Genomic DNA, 19720 nt, shown 5'->3' with positions numbered 1-19720 from the left:
AGGCCGCAGGGCCAAATAATCTCCATGGAAATTAGATATGCCAATGCTTAAACAAGAGTGCACACGCTGAAATGTCTCACCTTCTATACTAATTATTGATATTATGTTTATAGTCCTAAGTATAAAGCTAACATTTAATACAACTGTCACATAAACTTAACATTAACCAAGATAACTAAACAAAGACCAATGAACCTTGAAAATGAGGTCAAGGTCAGATGAAATATGCCAGGCAGACATGTACAGCTAACAATGCTTCTATACAACATATATAGTTGACCTATTACTTATAGTTTAAGAAAAATAGACCAAAACACAAAAACTTAACACTGTGCAATGAACCGTGAAAATGAGGTCACGGTCAAATAAAACCTGCGCGACTGACACAAAGATCATAAAATATTTCCATACACCAAATATAGATGACCTATGGCATATAGTATTAGATAAAAAGACCAAAACTCAAAAACTTAACTTTGACCACTGAACCATGAAAATGAGGTCAAGGTCACATGACATCTGTCCGCTAGATAGGTACACCTTACAATCATTCCATACAACAAATATAGTAAACTATTGCATATAGTATGAGATAAACAGACCAAAACACAAAAATTTAACTATAACCACTGAACCATGAAAATGAGGTCAAGGTCAGATGACACCTGCCAGTTGGACATGTACACCTTACAGTCCTTCCATATACACCGAATATACTAGCCCTATTGCTTGTAGTATCTGAGATATGGACTTGACCACCAACACCTAACCATGTTCACTGATCCATGAAATGAGGTCGAGGTCAAGTGAAAACTGTCTGACAGACATGAGGACCTTTCAAGGTACGCAAATATAGTTATCCTATTAATTATCATAAGAGAGAATTCAACATTACAAAAAATCTGAACCTTTTTTTTCAAGTGGTCACTGAACCATGAAAATGAGGTCAAGGACATTTGACATGTGACTGACTGAAACTTCATAACATGAGGCATCTATATACAAAGTATGAAGCATCCAGGTCTTCCACCTTCTAAAATATAAAGCTTTTAAGAAGTTAGCTAACACCGCCGCCGCCGCCGGATCACTATCCCTATGTCGAGCTTTCTGCAACAAAAGTTGCAGGCTCGACAAAAACTGCATACCGAATAACATTGACCTACCACTTGTGGTTCACCATAAACTAAACCTAATCACAAACTAATACATTGTTGAAGCCTCTATGGCCATCGTCGCTGGGCATAACTATGTCTCGCAATTTGACTCTGTCACGGCAAGAAAAAAACTGTATCAAAAGAGAGGCTAAGAATACCAAAGAGATATTCAAACTTATAAGTCGAAAACAAACTGATGATGCTTAGGGGCCAGCTCAAGAACACCTCTGGGTGCGGGAATTTCTCGCTACATTGAAGACCTGTTGGTGACCTTCTGCTGTTGTTTTTTCTATAGTCGGTTGTTGTCTCTTTGACACATTCCCCATTTCAATTCTCAATTTTACAGGCCATGCCCATTCCTACATAATAAATAACTTAAGATCGAGTGAATGTATTGGTTTTTAACCTTTTAGAGGATAACCCTATACTCTGTTTACTAACCTCGGGTGTTGTAGCTGTTTTGATAGCAGGTTTGGTCGGTTGTGGCGATGGTTTGTTGTAACCAAGCAACGTGAACATCTGTTCGGCTGCATGTCGCTTGGCTAACTTTTTATTGGGTCCCCCATCCTATACTCTGTTTACTTACCTCGGGTGTTGTAGCTGTTTTGATGGCAGGTTTGGTCGGTAGTGGCGATGGTTTGTTGTAACCAAGCAACGTGAGCATCTGTTCGGCTGCATGTCGCTTGGCTAACTTTTTATTGGGCCCCCCACCCTATACTGTGTTTACTTACCTCGGGTGTTGTAGCTGTTTTGATGGCAGGTTTGGTCGGTTGTGGCGATGGTTTGTTGTAACCAAGCAACGTGAGCATCTGTTCGGCTGCATGTCGCTTGGCTAACTTTTTATTGGGTCCCACACCAGTACAGGTCTTGTCCTCTATTTGTACCTGAAGAAAACAAACAGCACCAACAGTGGATTCATTATTATTACGGTAAGTTCAGAAATTATTGCCTGCATTTATTATTCCGATTTCATCATTTCAGACTAAAAGCCATTTTGAGAAAAATCCTGTTCAATTCATATACAAAGTTTCAAAATGCGAGTTTAAATTATTTGGATTATAACCCTGTTGCATTTTTTGCAGTAATAAAAACATCCCAATAATTTCTGAATTACAGTACTTTCAAAACCAATTTTCGTGATTTTCATGGGTCTAGATATATTTTAAATGGTCAACCGAAATACAATATTCATATGCATTCTATCAATGCTTTAATACAACTTTTTTATTAGATATAGGTAAAACATATATACCCTTAGACATTCCAAACTTCCAACTTAACCTGACCATTGACAAGTCAAAACATTATAGGTGATAACGATATAAAGATCTTCTGGATGCATAAAATCTATCTTTCAATCTTTCTAATGGAATTTTTATGTATCATTTTTTTTCATTGGCTAAATGTTACCATTAAATCCACAGTTTACATGTCTTTATTTAGAAGGGACCCGCCATTTTGAATTGCTGGGATCAATAAATGTTCCATTGCATCAATAAACTCATCATAGATACCAGGATTGAAATTTTGCATTTACGCCAGACACTCGTTTAATCTACCTAGACTTATCAGTGACCCTCAATAAATCTCTCCATCAGTACCTGCATAACAAATTCCCTTCTCCTAAGAAGACTTCTCTCTGTGATTAACGTGAAGACTGGTTCCTTTTTCTGTTCTGCCTGTTGAATCTGAATCAGTCTACTGATGGGGTTTATCCCTACTCCATAGTTAGGGTCAGTCTTCTGCATTTGCTGTAAGGAAAACAAAACAATGAGGATATTCAAACAAGTAGAAACAAGAATGTGTCTATAGTTAACAGATGCCTCACTAGCATTTTCTATGTTCAATGGACTGTGAAATTGGGGTAAAAAATCTAATTTAGCAATTAAATTAGAAAGTTCATATCATAGGGAACATGTGTATTGTGTTTAAAGTTGATTGGACTTCAATTTCATCAAAAACTACCTTGAACAGAAATCGTAACCTGAAAAGTCCAATTTCATCAAAAACTACCTTGAACAGAAATCATAACCTGAAGTGGGGACAGACGCACAGCCAAACAGAGGAACGAAATAATGGAGACACACACAGACCAGGAAATATATTGCTCCTCTACTATCGTAGGTGGGGTATTAAAAACTATTGAATTGTTCTCTACTAAAAGTTTGTTCCTTTTGAGTTTTCAATAGACTATTTCTGTATTAGGGACTCTGTGGTAAGACATTCTGGCATTTAGAAGAGCAACTACAATAAAATTAAAACAGATGCAAAATTTTGGAGGAAAATTTACTAGTTTTCTGATCATTTTTTTGTGTATAGAAAACATAAGACAGTTATCTTTGAGACATTAAATAGTTAAGTGACTTACATTTTGTTGTGTATAGAAAACAGACAGTTATCTTTGAGACATTAAATAGTTAAGTGACTTACATTTTGATGTGTATAGAAAACAGACAGTTATCTTTGAGACATTAAATAGTTAAGTGACTTACATTTTGTTGTGTATAGAAAACAGACAGTAATCTTTGAGACATTAAATAGTTAAGTGACTTACATTTTGTTGTGTATAGAAAACAGACAGTTATCTTTGAGACATTAAATAGTTAAGTGACTTACATTTTGTTGTGTATAGAAAACAGACAGTTATCTTTGAGACATTAAATAGTTAAGTGACTTACATTTTGTTGTGTATAGAAAACAGACAGTAATCTTTGAGACATTAAATAGTTAAGTGACTTACATTTTGTTGTGTATAGAAAACAGACAGTTATCTTTGAGACATTAAATAGTTAAGTGACTTACATTTTGAACCTTGATTATGTTTTTCGATTTCTTCTTGTTCTGATTTTGTTTGTTCTTTGGTCGCTGTGCCATCGGTGGTAGGGGAGACAACTCCTTCAGTTTGTCAAGCATTAGTTCGGCAGCTTTCTTTTTTGATACTTTTTTACTATTACCCTCAGCCTCTGTTTCAAATTCTCCGACTCGACATTTTGTTACAAAACTTTTCATGTGTGGTGGTCCAGATTCCCTTATGACCTGAATATATAAAATATGACAATCTGATTCATATATAGGGATCTGACAACGCTCTGTTCTACTTTCTATTCTAAAATATCAAGATTACTGAATCAAACTTCACCATCATTTAGTCACAGTAAACAACATCCCTTTGTTAGACAAGATTACAAAGGTAAATCATATCTAAATTTGAATAGATTTGGTCAAAGCATTTCAAAAATAATTGCACAGGCAACACTCTAAGCATCACTTAATAATAAAAGCTTAAATCATTGCTGAGCTGTAGACCTAGAAGTAATGATGACCTAGATAATTTTATGAACTGAAAAATTGCAATTAAAGGGAAAATTCACGATTTTTTACTTATGGTTTAAATATGTTCATTATGACATAATATATATATTCACAAAGTTTTATCGCTATATGTGCAGTAATAAAGGAGAAATTCAATAATTAATGAAAAAATATCAACTACTTCCTGTAGGTCGTGACGTTTTCTCCTGATTTTTGCATGCCGGGATTTAAAATACAATCATTAAAAGTCTTGGTTTTTAATCATATTTTAACGTAATCGTAAGCGCGCCGATGACTTATGCTTTATCTAATAACCATCCGATAATAAGAAGATAAAACGCACAGACGTTCAATTGTACTCATTTGTGAGATAAATTATCTATGTTAAACGTATATATTCGAATTATTTTTGTAGACAACACAAAAAGTTATAAATTTATTTTTAATAAATGCATTTTCGGACTGATAAGGTGAACAAATTAAAGTACAATAATCTGTAAAGACAATATGTTGGTGTACTATTATTGACCTTTTACTATCTCTGCTATGGCTAGGTTTATACGATGTGTGTATTCACGGTTCTGTGGCAATACTCGTAGATGGCTTGTTGAAAGGTAAATTGTTATTTGCACTTCGGTATTTAACCACGCCTCTAGGGCACACCTTGCCAGGTGTGACTGTCTATTCGGATCAGTGTAGCATTTAATACACACATTAAAAATACATATTCAAGTTGGTGACAAATAAAAATTGGTCGCCGTGGAATTATTTAATTATATTTGGTGCTATTATTTATTTGAATTCAAATAAGTTAATTTACTAAGAAATACACAATTTTCGGTTAAAGACGGGAAACTTAATTCATATGTCAGAATGAAATGATATACAAGTCTTGTCCTTGATTTATGTCTCATAAAAAAGGGGGACTTAGAAATTAGAAATAGCTTTACTAAATCATTTTTATTTGTCTTTATTAGGCGAAAAAATGTACGAGAACACTTACATTTAGACTTTTGAAAGCCATGTATTAATTAATATATGAAACTATCTGAAGATAACTCTACCGAAGCGGAATATAATATGTACGAATAAAGAAAAAAAAATTTTTGTAATGGAATCGAAAAATTACGAATAGATATTCTTTTCAAGTGTGATAAACGTCAACCAAATTTATTCATAATGGGGAACGTCCTTATTAAAATCTGAGACAACTATAATAATCGTCGTCTCCCAACGTATATATATACTTAAATAACTATTTGATCAACGATGTTTAAAATTAAAAGACAACGAATTTAATGTTATCTTTCCCTATTTTTGAATATTATTATAAGTCTGTTCAACTTGCAAGGATACCCCTAAAGCGGACAAATATCCGACAAGCAGTTTATTCTTTAAATTGCTGTCATTGAATATCAAGAAAGAAAATAAATCCCGAAATTGATACTCAATAGTTTTCCTAGAAAATATTCACATTCCTTGGGGATTATTAGTGTACGTCCAGTTGCATATATTTTACATGAATGTTGGAACAATTGTGATGATGACGAATTTCGTCCTTTATTCGAGAATAATTTAATTGATATATAAATCTGTGAGTTTACTATGTTCTTAACTTCGATGAACCAAAGCAAGTTATAAATTGACCTGTATTTAAATCAAATTGTTTCTTTTTTTTCTTCTTCTTCTTTTGGTATACAATAGTCTATCGAATTCGTTGATTACATACTGTTGGCATACATGGACTAGTCTATTTACAAAACTTTTACCACAATTTACACAAAATGTATGTTTCTTTCTTATGTTCAATGTATACATGTATACATATTTTAAATTGCGCTACTGACTATAGTTCCGTAACTTTCTACCAGGCGTATGTATACACGAATCGTCGACAAGTGCGCACATTTTTTTAGATCAATAATTCTGGTATGTTCCAATCTGTCCTAAACTATTGACAACGAGTATATATTACATTTTCCCAAATTAACCCTTGGAAAAATATGTAAATAGATTTGTATTTCTTCAATTATTTTTTTTTGTATTATTTTTTTTTTATAAATAATATTCTTTACACCAGAAATGTTATTTATAAACAAGCGTATGAGTTCAGTAATGACTAGTATATTATATCACGTTCGGACACGCAAGACAAAAATGTATATTATACATGCACCTGATAGTTCAAAATGGAAAGTTATAAGTAACGGTCGTGTACACTGATCAATACCTACAGAAGTGAAACGATGCATGAACTTGCAAGCCCGCCGGACAGGAAATCGATTGAATACCTGGACGTGTCACCTTACACCCCTTCCAATACCTTTGGGAGTAATACCTTTAGCCATGCTGGTGATCAGATAAGGGAAGATCCAAATTTATTTAAATAAAGTTTATTACTTGAAAGAATTATGAACGAATTAGATTTTCGAAAACAATTTCCACGGAACACTTATTTATCATTTTATGATTTGAACTTTGACTTTTTAACTAATTACAATATTATCAGTTTAAAAATAACAGACTATATGGTTATTTAAAAATATAAGACCATTTTCCGTATCAAGTTAGTCAGTCAGATAAAACAACCGTACGATTGACAAGATATCGACACGCAATTACGACTACATCGTTTACTGTAGTTTTGTTCCTTTGTGGTTTATTGACATATCGGGATTTTTCATCGGAGAAGGTGACAAGATGGCGGAGAGTAGAGAACTGATACTCAAAATTTAAAATCGATGGTGATCTCTTATTTAGCGGAATAAAACTTTAATATCTATAAATTTGAGCATTTTTATACAGAATGGACATAATATCAATTTTTGATTTTTTTGCGAAGTTTCCCTTTAAATATGGAAAATGTGTCAACGAAACAACAATCTGACCAAAAGCAGAAAACAGCCCAAGGTCACCAGTGGGTCTTCTATTACACATTTTAACCTTAGGGATCATAGATTAATTCTTAAAGAGGCACTAGCTACCAGATATATCAAAAACCTAATGAATTATATTTTTTGGCTCAATCAGTAATGAAATACAAATAGTGAAATAATCATTCCTTTTTAGTAGCCAATTAGGTTCAATTTTGTCAAAATAAGCAAAAAAATATTGATTATGACTTTCGTGAATAATTCGACCTCATTGAATTCGTATTCATGTGAACTTTAATTTAACCACTTAGCTTGAGATGGATAACACGTGAATTGTATGTGTAAAGTTATTTAAAGGAAGAGAATGTCAACATTGAAAGTGAAACAAAGGTAAATCATTTGATTGGACTGATTCAGTCCACAAATTTACATTCTAATACAGGTAAAACGATGATAAACATTTATTTTTTATCTGTTATATGAAATTAAATAGACCTAGAATATTTGCTTAATCTATTTATATCTATATGTATGTTTACATCGCTTATATGGTAATCAGATGACTATAGAGGTCAACTCAATAAATAATTAGATGGCGTCTACTCAAATACACACGAAACGAAGTTACGGATGTTCATGCCTGTGCCTTGTTTATTGTTTTATTTAGAAGACTTTTAATAGTTTTGATAAATGTTTTAAATTGTTATAAATCAAATATGAGAATTTGATTAGAATCAGTGAACATGAATTTGACAGCTAGTGCCCGCCCTTTAAGAGGAAGCTTATTCATAATTTTGTAAAATTTGATGTAAAATGTATGTGAATAGACCAGATGTTTATACAGGTATTAATTGAGCTTCCTATATAAGTTTTACTTTCCGAATTATAAAAGACGTGTAGATTTGATTGACATCTTAATGAATCATGATAATCATTGTCACATAAACTGCTGAGAAGAGCATACTTAAAAAGCTCTGAGCATCCTACAAGCATGCTTGGAGCTTTCCTGTAAGAATAAATTGATGTTCCCTTACATATCCCAAAAGATGTATGCCAAAAGAGACTCTCAAGTTACACCTTAGCTTATTAACTTACATCAAGGATGACATTAAGATTTCTCCTCAGAGCTATTTCATGAACAAGACTTATCCCTTACTACAGTAGGTCTAGACTCTCAAGTTACTCCTTAGCTTATTAACTTACATCAAGGATGTCATTAAGATTTCTCCTCAGAGCTATTTCATGAACAAGACTTATCTCTGACTTTAGTAGGTCTAGACTCTCAAGTTACACCTTAGCTTATTAACTTACATCAAAGATGACATTAAGATTTCTCCTCAGAGCTATTTCATGTACAAGACTTATCTCTGACTTTAGTAGGTCCTTCTCATCTGAAAAATATATTTAATATCTTACAGTTGATTTTATTGAGTATGTATCCAAAGGTTATATCTTTGGTTAGCTTGCTTGTTAACTGAACCTTGAATTCATTATTAGATCTGGTATTCTACCCTCCTTTCAAAGCAGCATAGTCCAACAGACAGATCCATTGGTGATCTGTTGGACTTGTCTATAAAAGTAGGGTAGTTTACCTAACCTAACAATGACTTCATGGTTCAGCTCACATGCAAGCTAACCAAAAATATTACCTTTGGCTACAAACTCAATGGAGCCCGCTGTAATATTTGATTATATTCTGCGATTTTTTTACCAATGTATGTATTGTATTGTATTAAATATAACAGGAAAAGGTTTATTTATGTTCAATTAGAATTCAATCACTACTGATATTCTTTGTCCAGGATAGTGAAAAAGTACAAATTTGTGTTTTTAATTTGACCAACCATGTAACTGTTTCTCTGTTGCTTTTTAATATCAGTTTTTTTATGTTTATAATTTGACCTACTGGGTTCTTGTGTCTCAGGCGTCTGTGTATCTGATTTCTTTGGATCGTCATTAGGAACAGGTAGTTTCTTTAGAATGTTGAGAGCTTTAGTGGCAGCGTCATTCCTGGCTTCCTGTCTATTATGTCCTTCACCTATAAACTCACGCTGGCCACATTTCAATGAAACATAGAAAACTCTTGGCATTCTGGGATAATGATATCTGAAATAAAAAGAATAAAAATATGGAGATGTGGTAGGATTTATTATGAGACATCCATTTCTGAATGCGGGAGTTTCTCGATGCATTGAAGACCAATTGGTGGCTTTCAGCTGTTATATGCTCTCTGGTCGGGTTGATGTCTCTTTGACACATTCCCAATTTCCATTCTCAATTTTTTTTTAACAGAAACAAAATGATGTGAATGTAAGTAACTATAGGTCACTATACAGATTTCAACAATGAGCTAGATTTCAGGAGATTCAGGTCAATTACTATTTATATAAACATTTCTATAGAACATTCTTGAAAAAGTCATTTAACTAAAATTTTCAATTCCTTCAAGATACTTAAGGGGGCACTAGCTACAAAAGTGAAAAAGTGAAATAACGATTCCCTTTTAGCAGCCAGACAGCTTCAATTTTGTCAATATGCTAAGAAACATTTCTGATGAATGATTCACTTACAAGTGAATAATTCAATCTCTATAGTTGTAATTCTGTGGTGAATAGTGAGGATATTTATATTTAGACATGATGTAACACGTACCTATGATTGTACACTCCTCTGTTGTTGTAATTCTGTGGTGGATAGTGAGGATATCTATATTTAGACATGATGTAACACCTACCTATGATTGTACACTCCTCTGTTGTTGTAATTCTGTGGTGGATAGTGAGGATATCTATATTTAGACATGATGTAACACCTACCTATGATTGTACACTCCTCTGTTGTTGTAATTCTGTGGTGGATAGTGAGGATATCTATATTTAGACATGATGTAACACCTACCTATGATTGTACACTCCTCTGTTGTTGTAATTCTGTGGTGGATAGTGAGGATATCTATATTTAGACATAATGTAACACCTACCTATGATTGTACACTCCTCTGTTGTTGTAATTCTGTGGTGGATAGTGAGGATATCTATATTTAGACATGATGTAACACCTACCTATGATTGTACACTCCTCTGTTGTTGTAATTCTGTGGTGGATAGTGAGGATATCTATATTTAGACATGATGTAACACCTACCTATGATTGTACACTCCTCTGTTGTTGTAATTCTGTGGTGGATAGTGAGGATATCTATATTTAGACATGATGTAACACCTACCTATGATTGTACACTCCTCTGTTGTTGTAATTCTGTGGTGGATAGTGAGGATATCTATATTTAGACATGATGTAACACCAACCTATGATTGTACACTCCTCTGTTGTTGTAATTCTGTGGTGGATAGTGAGGATATCTATATTTAGACATGATGTAATACCTACCTATGATTGTACACTCCTCTGTAGTTGTAATTCTGTTGTGGATAGTGAGGGTATCTATATTTAGACATGATGTAACATCTAGCTATGATTGTACTCCTCTATAATTGTAATTCTGTTGTGGATATTGAGGATATCTATATTTAGACATGATGTAACACTTACCTATGATTGTACACTCCTCTGTAGTTGTAATTCTGTTGTGGATAGTGAGGGTATCTATATTTAGACATGATGTAACATCTAGCTATGATTGTACACTCCTCTATAATTGTAATTCTGTTGTGGATATTGAGGATATCTATATTTAGACATGATGTAACACCTACCTATGATTGTACACTCCTCTGTAGTTGTAATTCTGTTGTGGATAGTGAGGATATCTAGTGTCGAGTGGTTTATAGAAGGTCTGCTCTCCACGCTTCATTGCCAAGGCATTCAGCTCAACTGTTGGAGTAATAGTACCAGCTACAGAAAATATATACCGATCAGATGTCTTACGACATCCAAAAGGACTAATACATTTTCTCATGCAAGTCAACAAGTAATTAAGTCAGCCAGTTATTCTTCATGTGTACAAAAAAAATGTGTCAAGGGAGTACTGACCTATTTTTCGAAGAAAATTTAATGGCACAAGGCCATATTAATGGAAATATGTCATCTAAAAAGATCCAAAACTAAAAATAAGCAATTAATTTCCATACAAATTTGAAGTCTATTTTAGAGAGTAAAAAATTTTAGAGAATAAAAAAATATCTAAGAAATGACTACATGAAAAGAATAGCTGACATACCTTTTTACTCACCATAGAATACAGACATTAAAAGATCTTACAGCATACAAAAAAAGTTTACACATATTGTCACAATAGATATCTCTAATCTTAAATCAATTAATACCAGACATTCATTAACAAAAAGAATGAACTAGGAAATATTTCCGTTCCCCAAAATTATCCTATTTAAATTTCCCCGTGTATGTATTTTATTTAACACAATTTTGTCTTGGGTTAGAGTTGTCTTTTTTACATTGTTTAACATCCCCCTTTTTCTTTATTATCAAAATTATATTTATAGCATATCTGTTCATTCAGTGTATGTTTTCTTGTTTTTGTTAATATGTCTTTTTGATAATTGATATTTTTAAGTGTGTCTTTCTATACATGTTAAACTACTGTTTCAGGCCAGAGTGAAGGTTGGCACCTGTTGAATTGTTTAAAGATGATGCATTTGTTTGCACCTGTCCTGAGTCAGTAGCCAGTTTTTCAGTTGTTGAGGGTTGTCTCATTGGTACTCATACTGCACAAAAACTATATCTCTGCTGTAAATATATTTGAATGGATAAATGTAAAAAAATATTTGTTTTTTTTATTTTTTTCTGTCAAATTGACAGCTTTGAATAGATTCAATAAAAGACAACAGCATTTCTGACATGACCACAAAACTTACGTTCATGAGTAGTTCTATTTTTAGGTGGTTTGGGTGGAGGGTGAGTATAAGAGGTCTTCTCTAAGGCCACAGCAGCAGCTGAATGTTGGGCCTTTTTAATGCTGGGTCCATTTTCTGCATACGTTTCATTGTCTCCTAGTTTGAGTGTTACATAGAAGGTCTTCTTATGAGCTGGTCCTTGTTCATCATCCAGGGTGTACTGGTGGGAGATCTACAAAAGTAAAGGTACCAGTAAAAGTCTGGGTAAAGGGAGATAATCTTTATTATAAGCTGGTCCTTGTTCATCATCCATGGTGTACTGGTGGGAGATCTACAAAAGTAAAGGTACCTGTAAAAGTCTGGGTAAAGGGAGATAATCTTTATTATAAGCTGGTCCTTGTTCATCATCCATGGTGTACTGGTGGGAGATCTACAAAAGTAAAGGTACCAGTAAAAGTCTGGGTAAAGGGAGATAATGTTTTTATTATACGCTAGTTTTTGTTCATCATCCAGGGTGTACATGGTGTACTGGTTGGAGATCTACAAAAGTTAGTCTTGGTTAAGGAAGATAATCTTTAAATCAATTTAAGAGTTATTTCCCTTGAACTGAGTCTACCTTACAAGATAAACAGGCTGAAAGACTCCCTTAGTTCTTTAAATGCCAGTCAATAAGAGATGTTCAAATTAAACATACATAGTATCCATTGAATAAAAAATAGGTTATCATGAATAGAGGTAAAAGGAGAATGTATAATGCATCAATGTAATGAACGAGAGGTCCTGGACTTTTGTAATCTAAATAATAAAGAATAATTGAAGAATGTGTCTATGGGCAAAATATGCCCCCCCTCCCCTCCCCTCCAATAAGATGCCCCTGCTTGTAACTATACACGAGTCAACTTCCACAAACAGATGTAGGATTCGGCTATGGTCTGGGCATTAAAAGCAATAGTCCCTTACCTTGTTATATCAGATTTAAAAAAAAAAAAATTCGATGTCAATAAAATGTTTGATCACAGCTGAACATGAGGGTGGTCGGGTAACCGGAATTGGCCTTACCTTGTTATAACGGGCCAATTCATTGATGAGACACATCAGGGTTTTCTCTTTTGTGTTTGCCATTGATTCTGTCTATATTTCTCCCTTACCTTGTTATAACGGGCCAATTCATTGATGAGACACATCGGGGTTTTCTCTTTTGTGTTTGCCAATGATTCTGTCTATATTTCTCCCTTACCTTGTTATAACGGGCCAATTCATTGATGAGACACATCGGGGTTTTCTCTTTTGTGTTTGCCATTGATTCTGTCTATATTTCTCCCTTACCTTGTTATAACGGGCCAATTCATTGATGAGACACATCAGGGTTTTCTCTTTTGTGTTTGCCATTGATTCTGTCTATATTTCTCCCTTACCTTGTTATAACGGGCCAATTCATTGATGAGACACATCGGGGTTTTCTCTTTTGTGTTTGCCATTGATTCTGTCTATATTTCTCCCTTACCTTGTTATAACGGGCCAATTCATTGAAGAGACACATCGGGGTTTTCTCTTTTGTGTTTGCCATTGATTTTGTCTATATTTCTCCCTTACCTTGTTATAACGGGCCAATTCATTGAAGAGACACATCAGGGTTTTCTCTTTTGTGTTTGCCATTGATTCTGTCTATATTTCTCCCTTACCTTGTTATAACGGGCCAATTCATTGAAGAGACACATCGGGGTTTTCTCTTTTGTGTTTGCCATTGATTTTGTCTATATTTCTCCCTTACCTTGTTATAACGGGCCAATTCATTGAAGAGACACATCGGGGTTTTCTCTTTTGTGTTTGCCAATGATTCTGTCTATATTTCTCCCTTACCTTGTTATAACGGGCCAATTCATTGATGAGACACATCGGGGTTTTCTCTTTTGTGTTTGCCAATGATTCTGTCTATATTTCTCCCTTACCTTGTTATAACGGACCAATTCATTGATGAGACACATCAGGGTATTCTCTTTTGTGTTTGCCATTGATTCTGTCTATATTTCTCCCTTACCTTGTTATAACGGGCCAATTCATTGATGAGACACATCGGGGTTTTCTCTTTTGTGTTTGCCAATGATTCTGTCTCTGATGTTTCTGTCTGTATGTCCTCCTTTCCCTCTTCATCCTCTAGGTTCTGTTGTTGCTGCTCACCACTAGTCAGGGCTGTTCCATTCTGTGCAGCAACAGCAGCACCACCTTTCAGATGGATGATTCCATTCTGGTTAGGCTGTGAAACTGGAGGGGGAGTAGGTTTCTGTGGTACTATATTGTGTTGTGTTGTCTGATAAGGAGGCATGACAGATGTGGGAGGAAGGGAAGTAGGATACTGAGCAGCAGGGTTCTGTTGGAGGATAGTCGGCTGGTTCAGTCCTGGGTTATGCTGTAGAATGGTTGGTGTCTGTTGTGTCATGCCAGGTCCTATCATGCCTCCTTTGTTTCTTTGACTTCCTGAAATTATAACTAAATCTTCAGTTGTATTTGACATTAAGGTGAATATGGTTTACAATCTCTGTGTTTGATTGGCATGGTACTATTTACTTATCTGATAATAAACTCATCATATATAGATACCAGGAATAAAATTTATATTTACGCCAGACGCACGTTTCATCTATGTCATGCTATCTGAATTGGTTTTCTCATAGATTATGTTATGAATGTGATGCTATAATTTTTAGAAAAATTATGGTACTATTCTAAATTTTCCTTTTCCAGGATGTTAAATGAAATTTCTGTGAAGAACACTGAAACCAGTTGATATTTACAAATATTTAGGTACATGTACATAAATTTAATTATTGAATGTTCAGGGAGGGGGCAGCTAATAAGTATATATGTTAAATTTGGATACTGATGTACAAATGTAACCATGGGAACCTTGTTTGAAGCATGACATGAGTATTTTTAGAAATACATAGTTTCAAGAATATTGACTTACTGTTTTGTTGTTGTCTTTGTGGCATTGGTTGTGGCATGCCTTGATTATGTTGAATTGGATATGAGTTCATGTTGTGTTGCTGGAAAAAAAATCACAAAAATCACAAAATTTAAATTATTTTGACATAGATATACATAACATATATATTACATGCAGTTTTTAAATTAGATACATGTACTTGATATTCAGAAATTACTGAGCTTCTTACTAAAAAATAAAAATAGTGAAACCTGTGTTATCTGACACACTTGCGGAGCAGAAAAAAATGTAGGATTAAGCAGGGTGTCAGAATACAGAAGATTTTTCTGCAATGGTAGGGCTTAAATTAAAATATTGTTTGTTTGCCCTTTACCGACCGACCCTATAAATTCGTTCCGCCTGAAAATCTTTTATTTGCATTTCCCAGCAAGATTTTATTTTATTTTATTTTTTCGTCCTACCAAAAATCTTATATTTGTATTTCCCGCTCAAAACTTTTTTTACCAGAATCCTCAGGTTTTATCATTATCGTACAAGGTCTAGTCCGTTTGGTATCAAGTGAGCGTTTGACATGAACACTTGCATATAGCATGCATAGAGTTTCAAAGCATTTGTTTGAAATCGATGTTAAACGCTTTGAAATAATGATATGACGTCCGTTAACTCTGCATCTTTTTACTTGAAGAGCAGGGTTCATTTACAAAAAAGTTTGTTTAATAAAAAATTATTAACGTGTGTACAAACTATTTTGTGTAAACAGACGTTGTATTTTATGTAGGGATGGCCTTTTGTGATCCGTAGATTAGGATGATTATCATGGTTAACGATGCCTTCGACCAGCATTGCCATATTATTTATATCTGACATGAACCAAAGTTGACAAAAGCCTGTAAAGTGGAGAATATTTGGCAGTAAAATCGCCAAAGTTTTCCATACAAATCATTTATAAATGCGATGTAAAATACGTGACAATTGAGTTTAAGTTTTGTAGCATTTTTATTGGAAACATTGGCACACACAGAAATTTAAACACTCTAGAGACTTTCTTATAGTAATGTATGTCTGCCCGGACATATTTAACCAGGAGAAAGTTATCTCTTACAGAAAACCTTTAGGTAGAGGTAAGCACACAAGGTATGTAGTACAGAATATTAGTGCAATTTAACCCTTTCAACGCTATACACGGCATATGCCGCGATGACATACGCCGTCCGCCACTGCTATTCGCGGCATATGCCGCGATGACAACGGATTTTTCATAAGGACTCTTAAACCATTCGGTTTTCATTCGGATCCTCTCTAATTTTTCCTTGTATGAATCGAGGATATGCAAGGTCTCATTTGCGCTTGAAATCCCGGGAATTTTTATTGTAAAATCATGCAGTAGATGGAAAATTGAAGGAAAATAAAAACAAATATTTTGACAAATGCAAATGGCGGAAATCGGAAACGAAGCTGTAAATATGGAAATATTTCAGCATTTCTATGGCGAAACTGATGACAAGGATTAGTTAAAAGGTTTCATGTTATCTCAATGTGTTTATTACATTCAATTCGTGTGGGAAATATGATTTGATCGATCATTACGAGACGTAGAAAAAGGGGGAAAACGGAGGTTGACTGAAATTTTTGAAGACGGAGCCACTGATTTGTGCCATGATCAGAGATGCAACTAATCGTCGGACCCGTCGGACCTAAGGGGCAGAATTTATGCAGGTCCGGCAAAACTCGTAGCTGTGCAGGACCTGATGGCCGGCAATATTTAAGTCCGCTTGGGTCCGCCAAAACTGAAATCCCCGTTGGCCCCGGCAGAGTATTTTGTTTATAAAATTGCGATCATCTTTTATAAAAGTAAATGTCCTGTTCCCCCGCATTTTCTAACTCTGGGAACCAGTATTTCCGCCCAGTAATAGTCTTTCGTACCTTGTCCATCTCGCCCCGAACAATTCTCTGTATTTCCGTCATGTTTTTTGTTTTAGAAATTCGCTCTCTAGGAAGGAGGTCTATTAAGCATAGTTGATAAGTTCAGGAAATATGTCATGGGCGATAAAATTTGTAAGTGGGTCGAAACCCGGTAAAAGACCAAACCAGTCACCTATTCAAGTTAATCAGATCAATATTATGTAATGTATTATTCAATAAACTACAATTGTTATGAATCACAGGTTATTTTAAAATAATAATAATATCAACAAAATCAAAATTAACGTTTGTTCAATAGCATAATTTCATTTGATTTTTGAGTGAAAATATGGGTCTGGCAGAAATTTGATGGGTCTGGCAAAACTTGGTACCCTGTAGGCCCCATTGTCTGACAGGAAAAAAAAACTGTTTGCATCTCTGCATGATTACATAATACGTTGTGTATGGTGCAATACGCTACGGAATCGAGCAATTGGTGTCTTCTTTATTATATGGCAGATAAAAAAACAAAATAGATGAAGACGAAAAGTAGTTTTTATTCAAAATTCAACACAAATGTAACAAATTACACCTTTTACCTGTTAATTACCTGAAAATGCAGGTAACCTAATAAAAATTTTACTGAAATAACTGCCTAACATTACAGTTCATACTCTCCCGAGCATTTTTCATGCAATAACTTTTTCTGTATCTCTTATAATAAAAAAGATACAGCAGTCTGAAAATGAATATACTGTTCTAATGAATGAACACAAAAAAAATGCAGCAGCAGCAGCCATTTTTCTATTTTTTTGTGTAGCGTTGAAAGGGTTAAAACTCTTCAAAGTTACAGGCATAAATGAACGTTGAAAATATGCGACACAGCTCTTTATTTTGATATTTGAAAACAAAAAAGTAGTGCAAAAAAAAAGCCATATGAATGAACTTCACATTCTACATGATATTTTTTTTTTCAAAACGTTGTCCCACAAACTTATAAGCAAAAGCAAAACAGACAAAAAATGACATTATGCAGATTTTGTATCTATAAAATAAAATATTATACCTACCTGCCTACCCATGTAAAAAAATATACAGAGTCAAGTTATTTTTTTGGGGAAAAAAATAAAATATTTTACCTACCTACCTACCCTGTTTCAAAACATAGGGTCGGAAAAGGGCAAACAAACAATATTTTAATTTTGGCCTAGACATAATTTGGGACCATAAAAAAGTGTTTGTTAAAGCAGGATTTTGGAATACTCAGATGTCAGATAAGGCAGGTTACACTGTACACATCAGATAACATAAACATGCAATTTATATTAGAATACACATTTATATGAATACACAACTAACATGTTTAACCCCACCACATTATTTATGTATGTGACTGTCCCAAGTCAGAAGCCTGTAATTCAGTGGTTGTCGTTTGTTTATGTGTTACATATTTGTTTTTCGTTTATTTTTTACATAAATAAGGCCGTTAGTTTTCTCGTTTGAATTGTTTTACATTGTCTTATCTGGGCCTTTTATAGCTGACTCTGCGGTATGGGCTTTGCTCATTGTTGAAGGCTGTTCAGTGACCTATAGTTGTTAATGTCCGTGTTATTTTGGTCTTTTGTGGATAGTTGTCTCATTGGCAATCATACCACATCTTCTTTGTTATATTTGAATTCATTTATCTATTAGTATTCATTTATCTATTAGTAATTCTCATATGAAAGCCAAGGTCACTACAAAAGAATTATAGTAGGTTTTATTGTTTCAATTTGATTTATGCCTGTACCAAGTCAGGAATATGACAGTTGTTGTCCATTTGTTTGATGTGTTTTATCATTTTATTTTGCTGTTTGATTATGTTCAGTATTTTTGCGATTTACATTTTTTTATACATGTACCTAAATAACTGGGCTTTTTCCTTTTTCCTGTACGGAATTCTAGTTATTCATGTGCATGTCTAATTAGGATGTACATTTTTAGTCCAGTCAATCTAACATATATTTGACCCTAACCCGAAAGTAATTGCAACAGAAGATTTTTAAGTTTAAATCTTTAGCATTATACCCCAAATATACACAGAAAAAAGTCCCATAAAATCTAACTTTTCCTCAAGTTAGAATTTATGGGACTTTTTTCTGTGTATATAAAGGGCATAATGCTATAGATTTGAACTAAAACATTTTCTGTTGCAATTAGTTTGAGGTTAAATCTTAGTTTGACAGGACTATTTGTGAAGATTTTTTAAATAAACATTGTTTGTAAACATTATGTATACAGAATCACATTATAAACCATTGCTTCCTTGTATTTTTGAACACAAAAAGTTTCCATTAGAAAATATATAAACTTATACTTTATAAACGAAAGGATGAACGGGTTGTGGTTTTTTAATTGTTCATCAGAACTATCTAGGGTCTGGCCAAAAATGGTAATAGAAAAAAATAATGATGCTGAGCCAACACTGAAGCAGCCATGTGCCGGTAACTTTACCCATAATTTACTCAAATATATCTTTACGTACCATCTTGATTGTTACTTTTTAGATTTGAAGAGTAATTTGGTTTGATGACTAATGGAAAATTGGCTATGTATAATTTGTTCTTAAACCTTAATTCATTTGGCAAACATTAAAGAAAATTTCAGACAATCATGCGGCCATGTTTGTCTGCACCCAAAGTACCGAATCTGTGTTGGTGGGATGCTTTTATCGTATAGTAC

At 33.9% G+C, this 19720-nt stretch overlaps 1 protein-coding gene across 6 annotated transcripts in view; it reads right to left on the bottom strand.

The window, feature by feature from the left end:
* Positions 1-19699, bottom strand: part of LOC139497240 (double-stranded RNA-binding protein Staufen homolog) — a 32547-nt gene extending 12848 nt beyond the window's left edge. The window contains exons 1-10 of one of the 6 annotated variants that reach the window (XM_071285372.1): positions 19524-19699; positions 15119-15197; positions 14192-14640; positions 12175-12385; positions 11056-11194; positions 9246-9445; positions 8651-8730; positions 3957-4190; positions 2756-2905; positions 1886-2038 (exon numbers count right to left, since the gene is read on the bottom strand). In XM_071285372.1, coding sequence (XP_071141473.1) covers positions 1886-2038; positions 2756-2905; positions 3957-4190; positions 8651-8730; positions 9246-9445; positions 11056-11194; positions 12175-12385; positions 14192-14640; positions 15119-15197; positions 19524-19526 — 1698 coding nt within the window. In that variant the 5' untranslated portion in view covers positions 19527-19699. The other 5 variants (XM_071285374.1, XM_071285373.1, XM_071285375.1 and 2 more) reach the window with 5 other exon arrangements.
* Between the last annotated feature and the right edge of the window lie 21 nt (positions 19700-19720).

The sequence above is a fragment of the Mytilus edulis genome, chromosome 12 (genome assembly GCF_963676685.1).
Source record: "Mytilus edulis chromosome 12, xbMytEdul2.2, whole genome shotgun sequence".
Taxonomy (NCBI): domain Eukaryota; kingdom Metazoa; phylum Mollusca; class Bivalvia; order Mytilida; family Mytilidae; genus Mytilus; species Mytilus edulis.
This window is presented reverse-complemented; position numbering and strand designations above follow the sequence as displayed.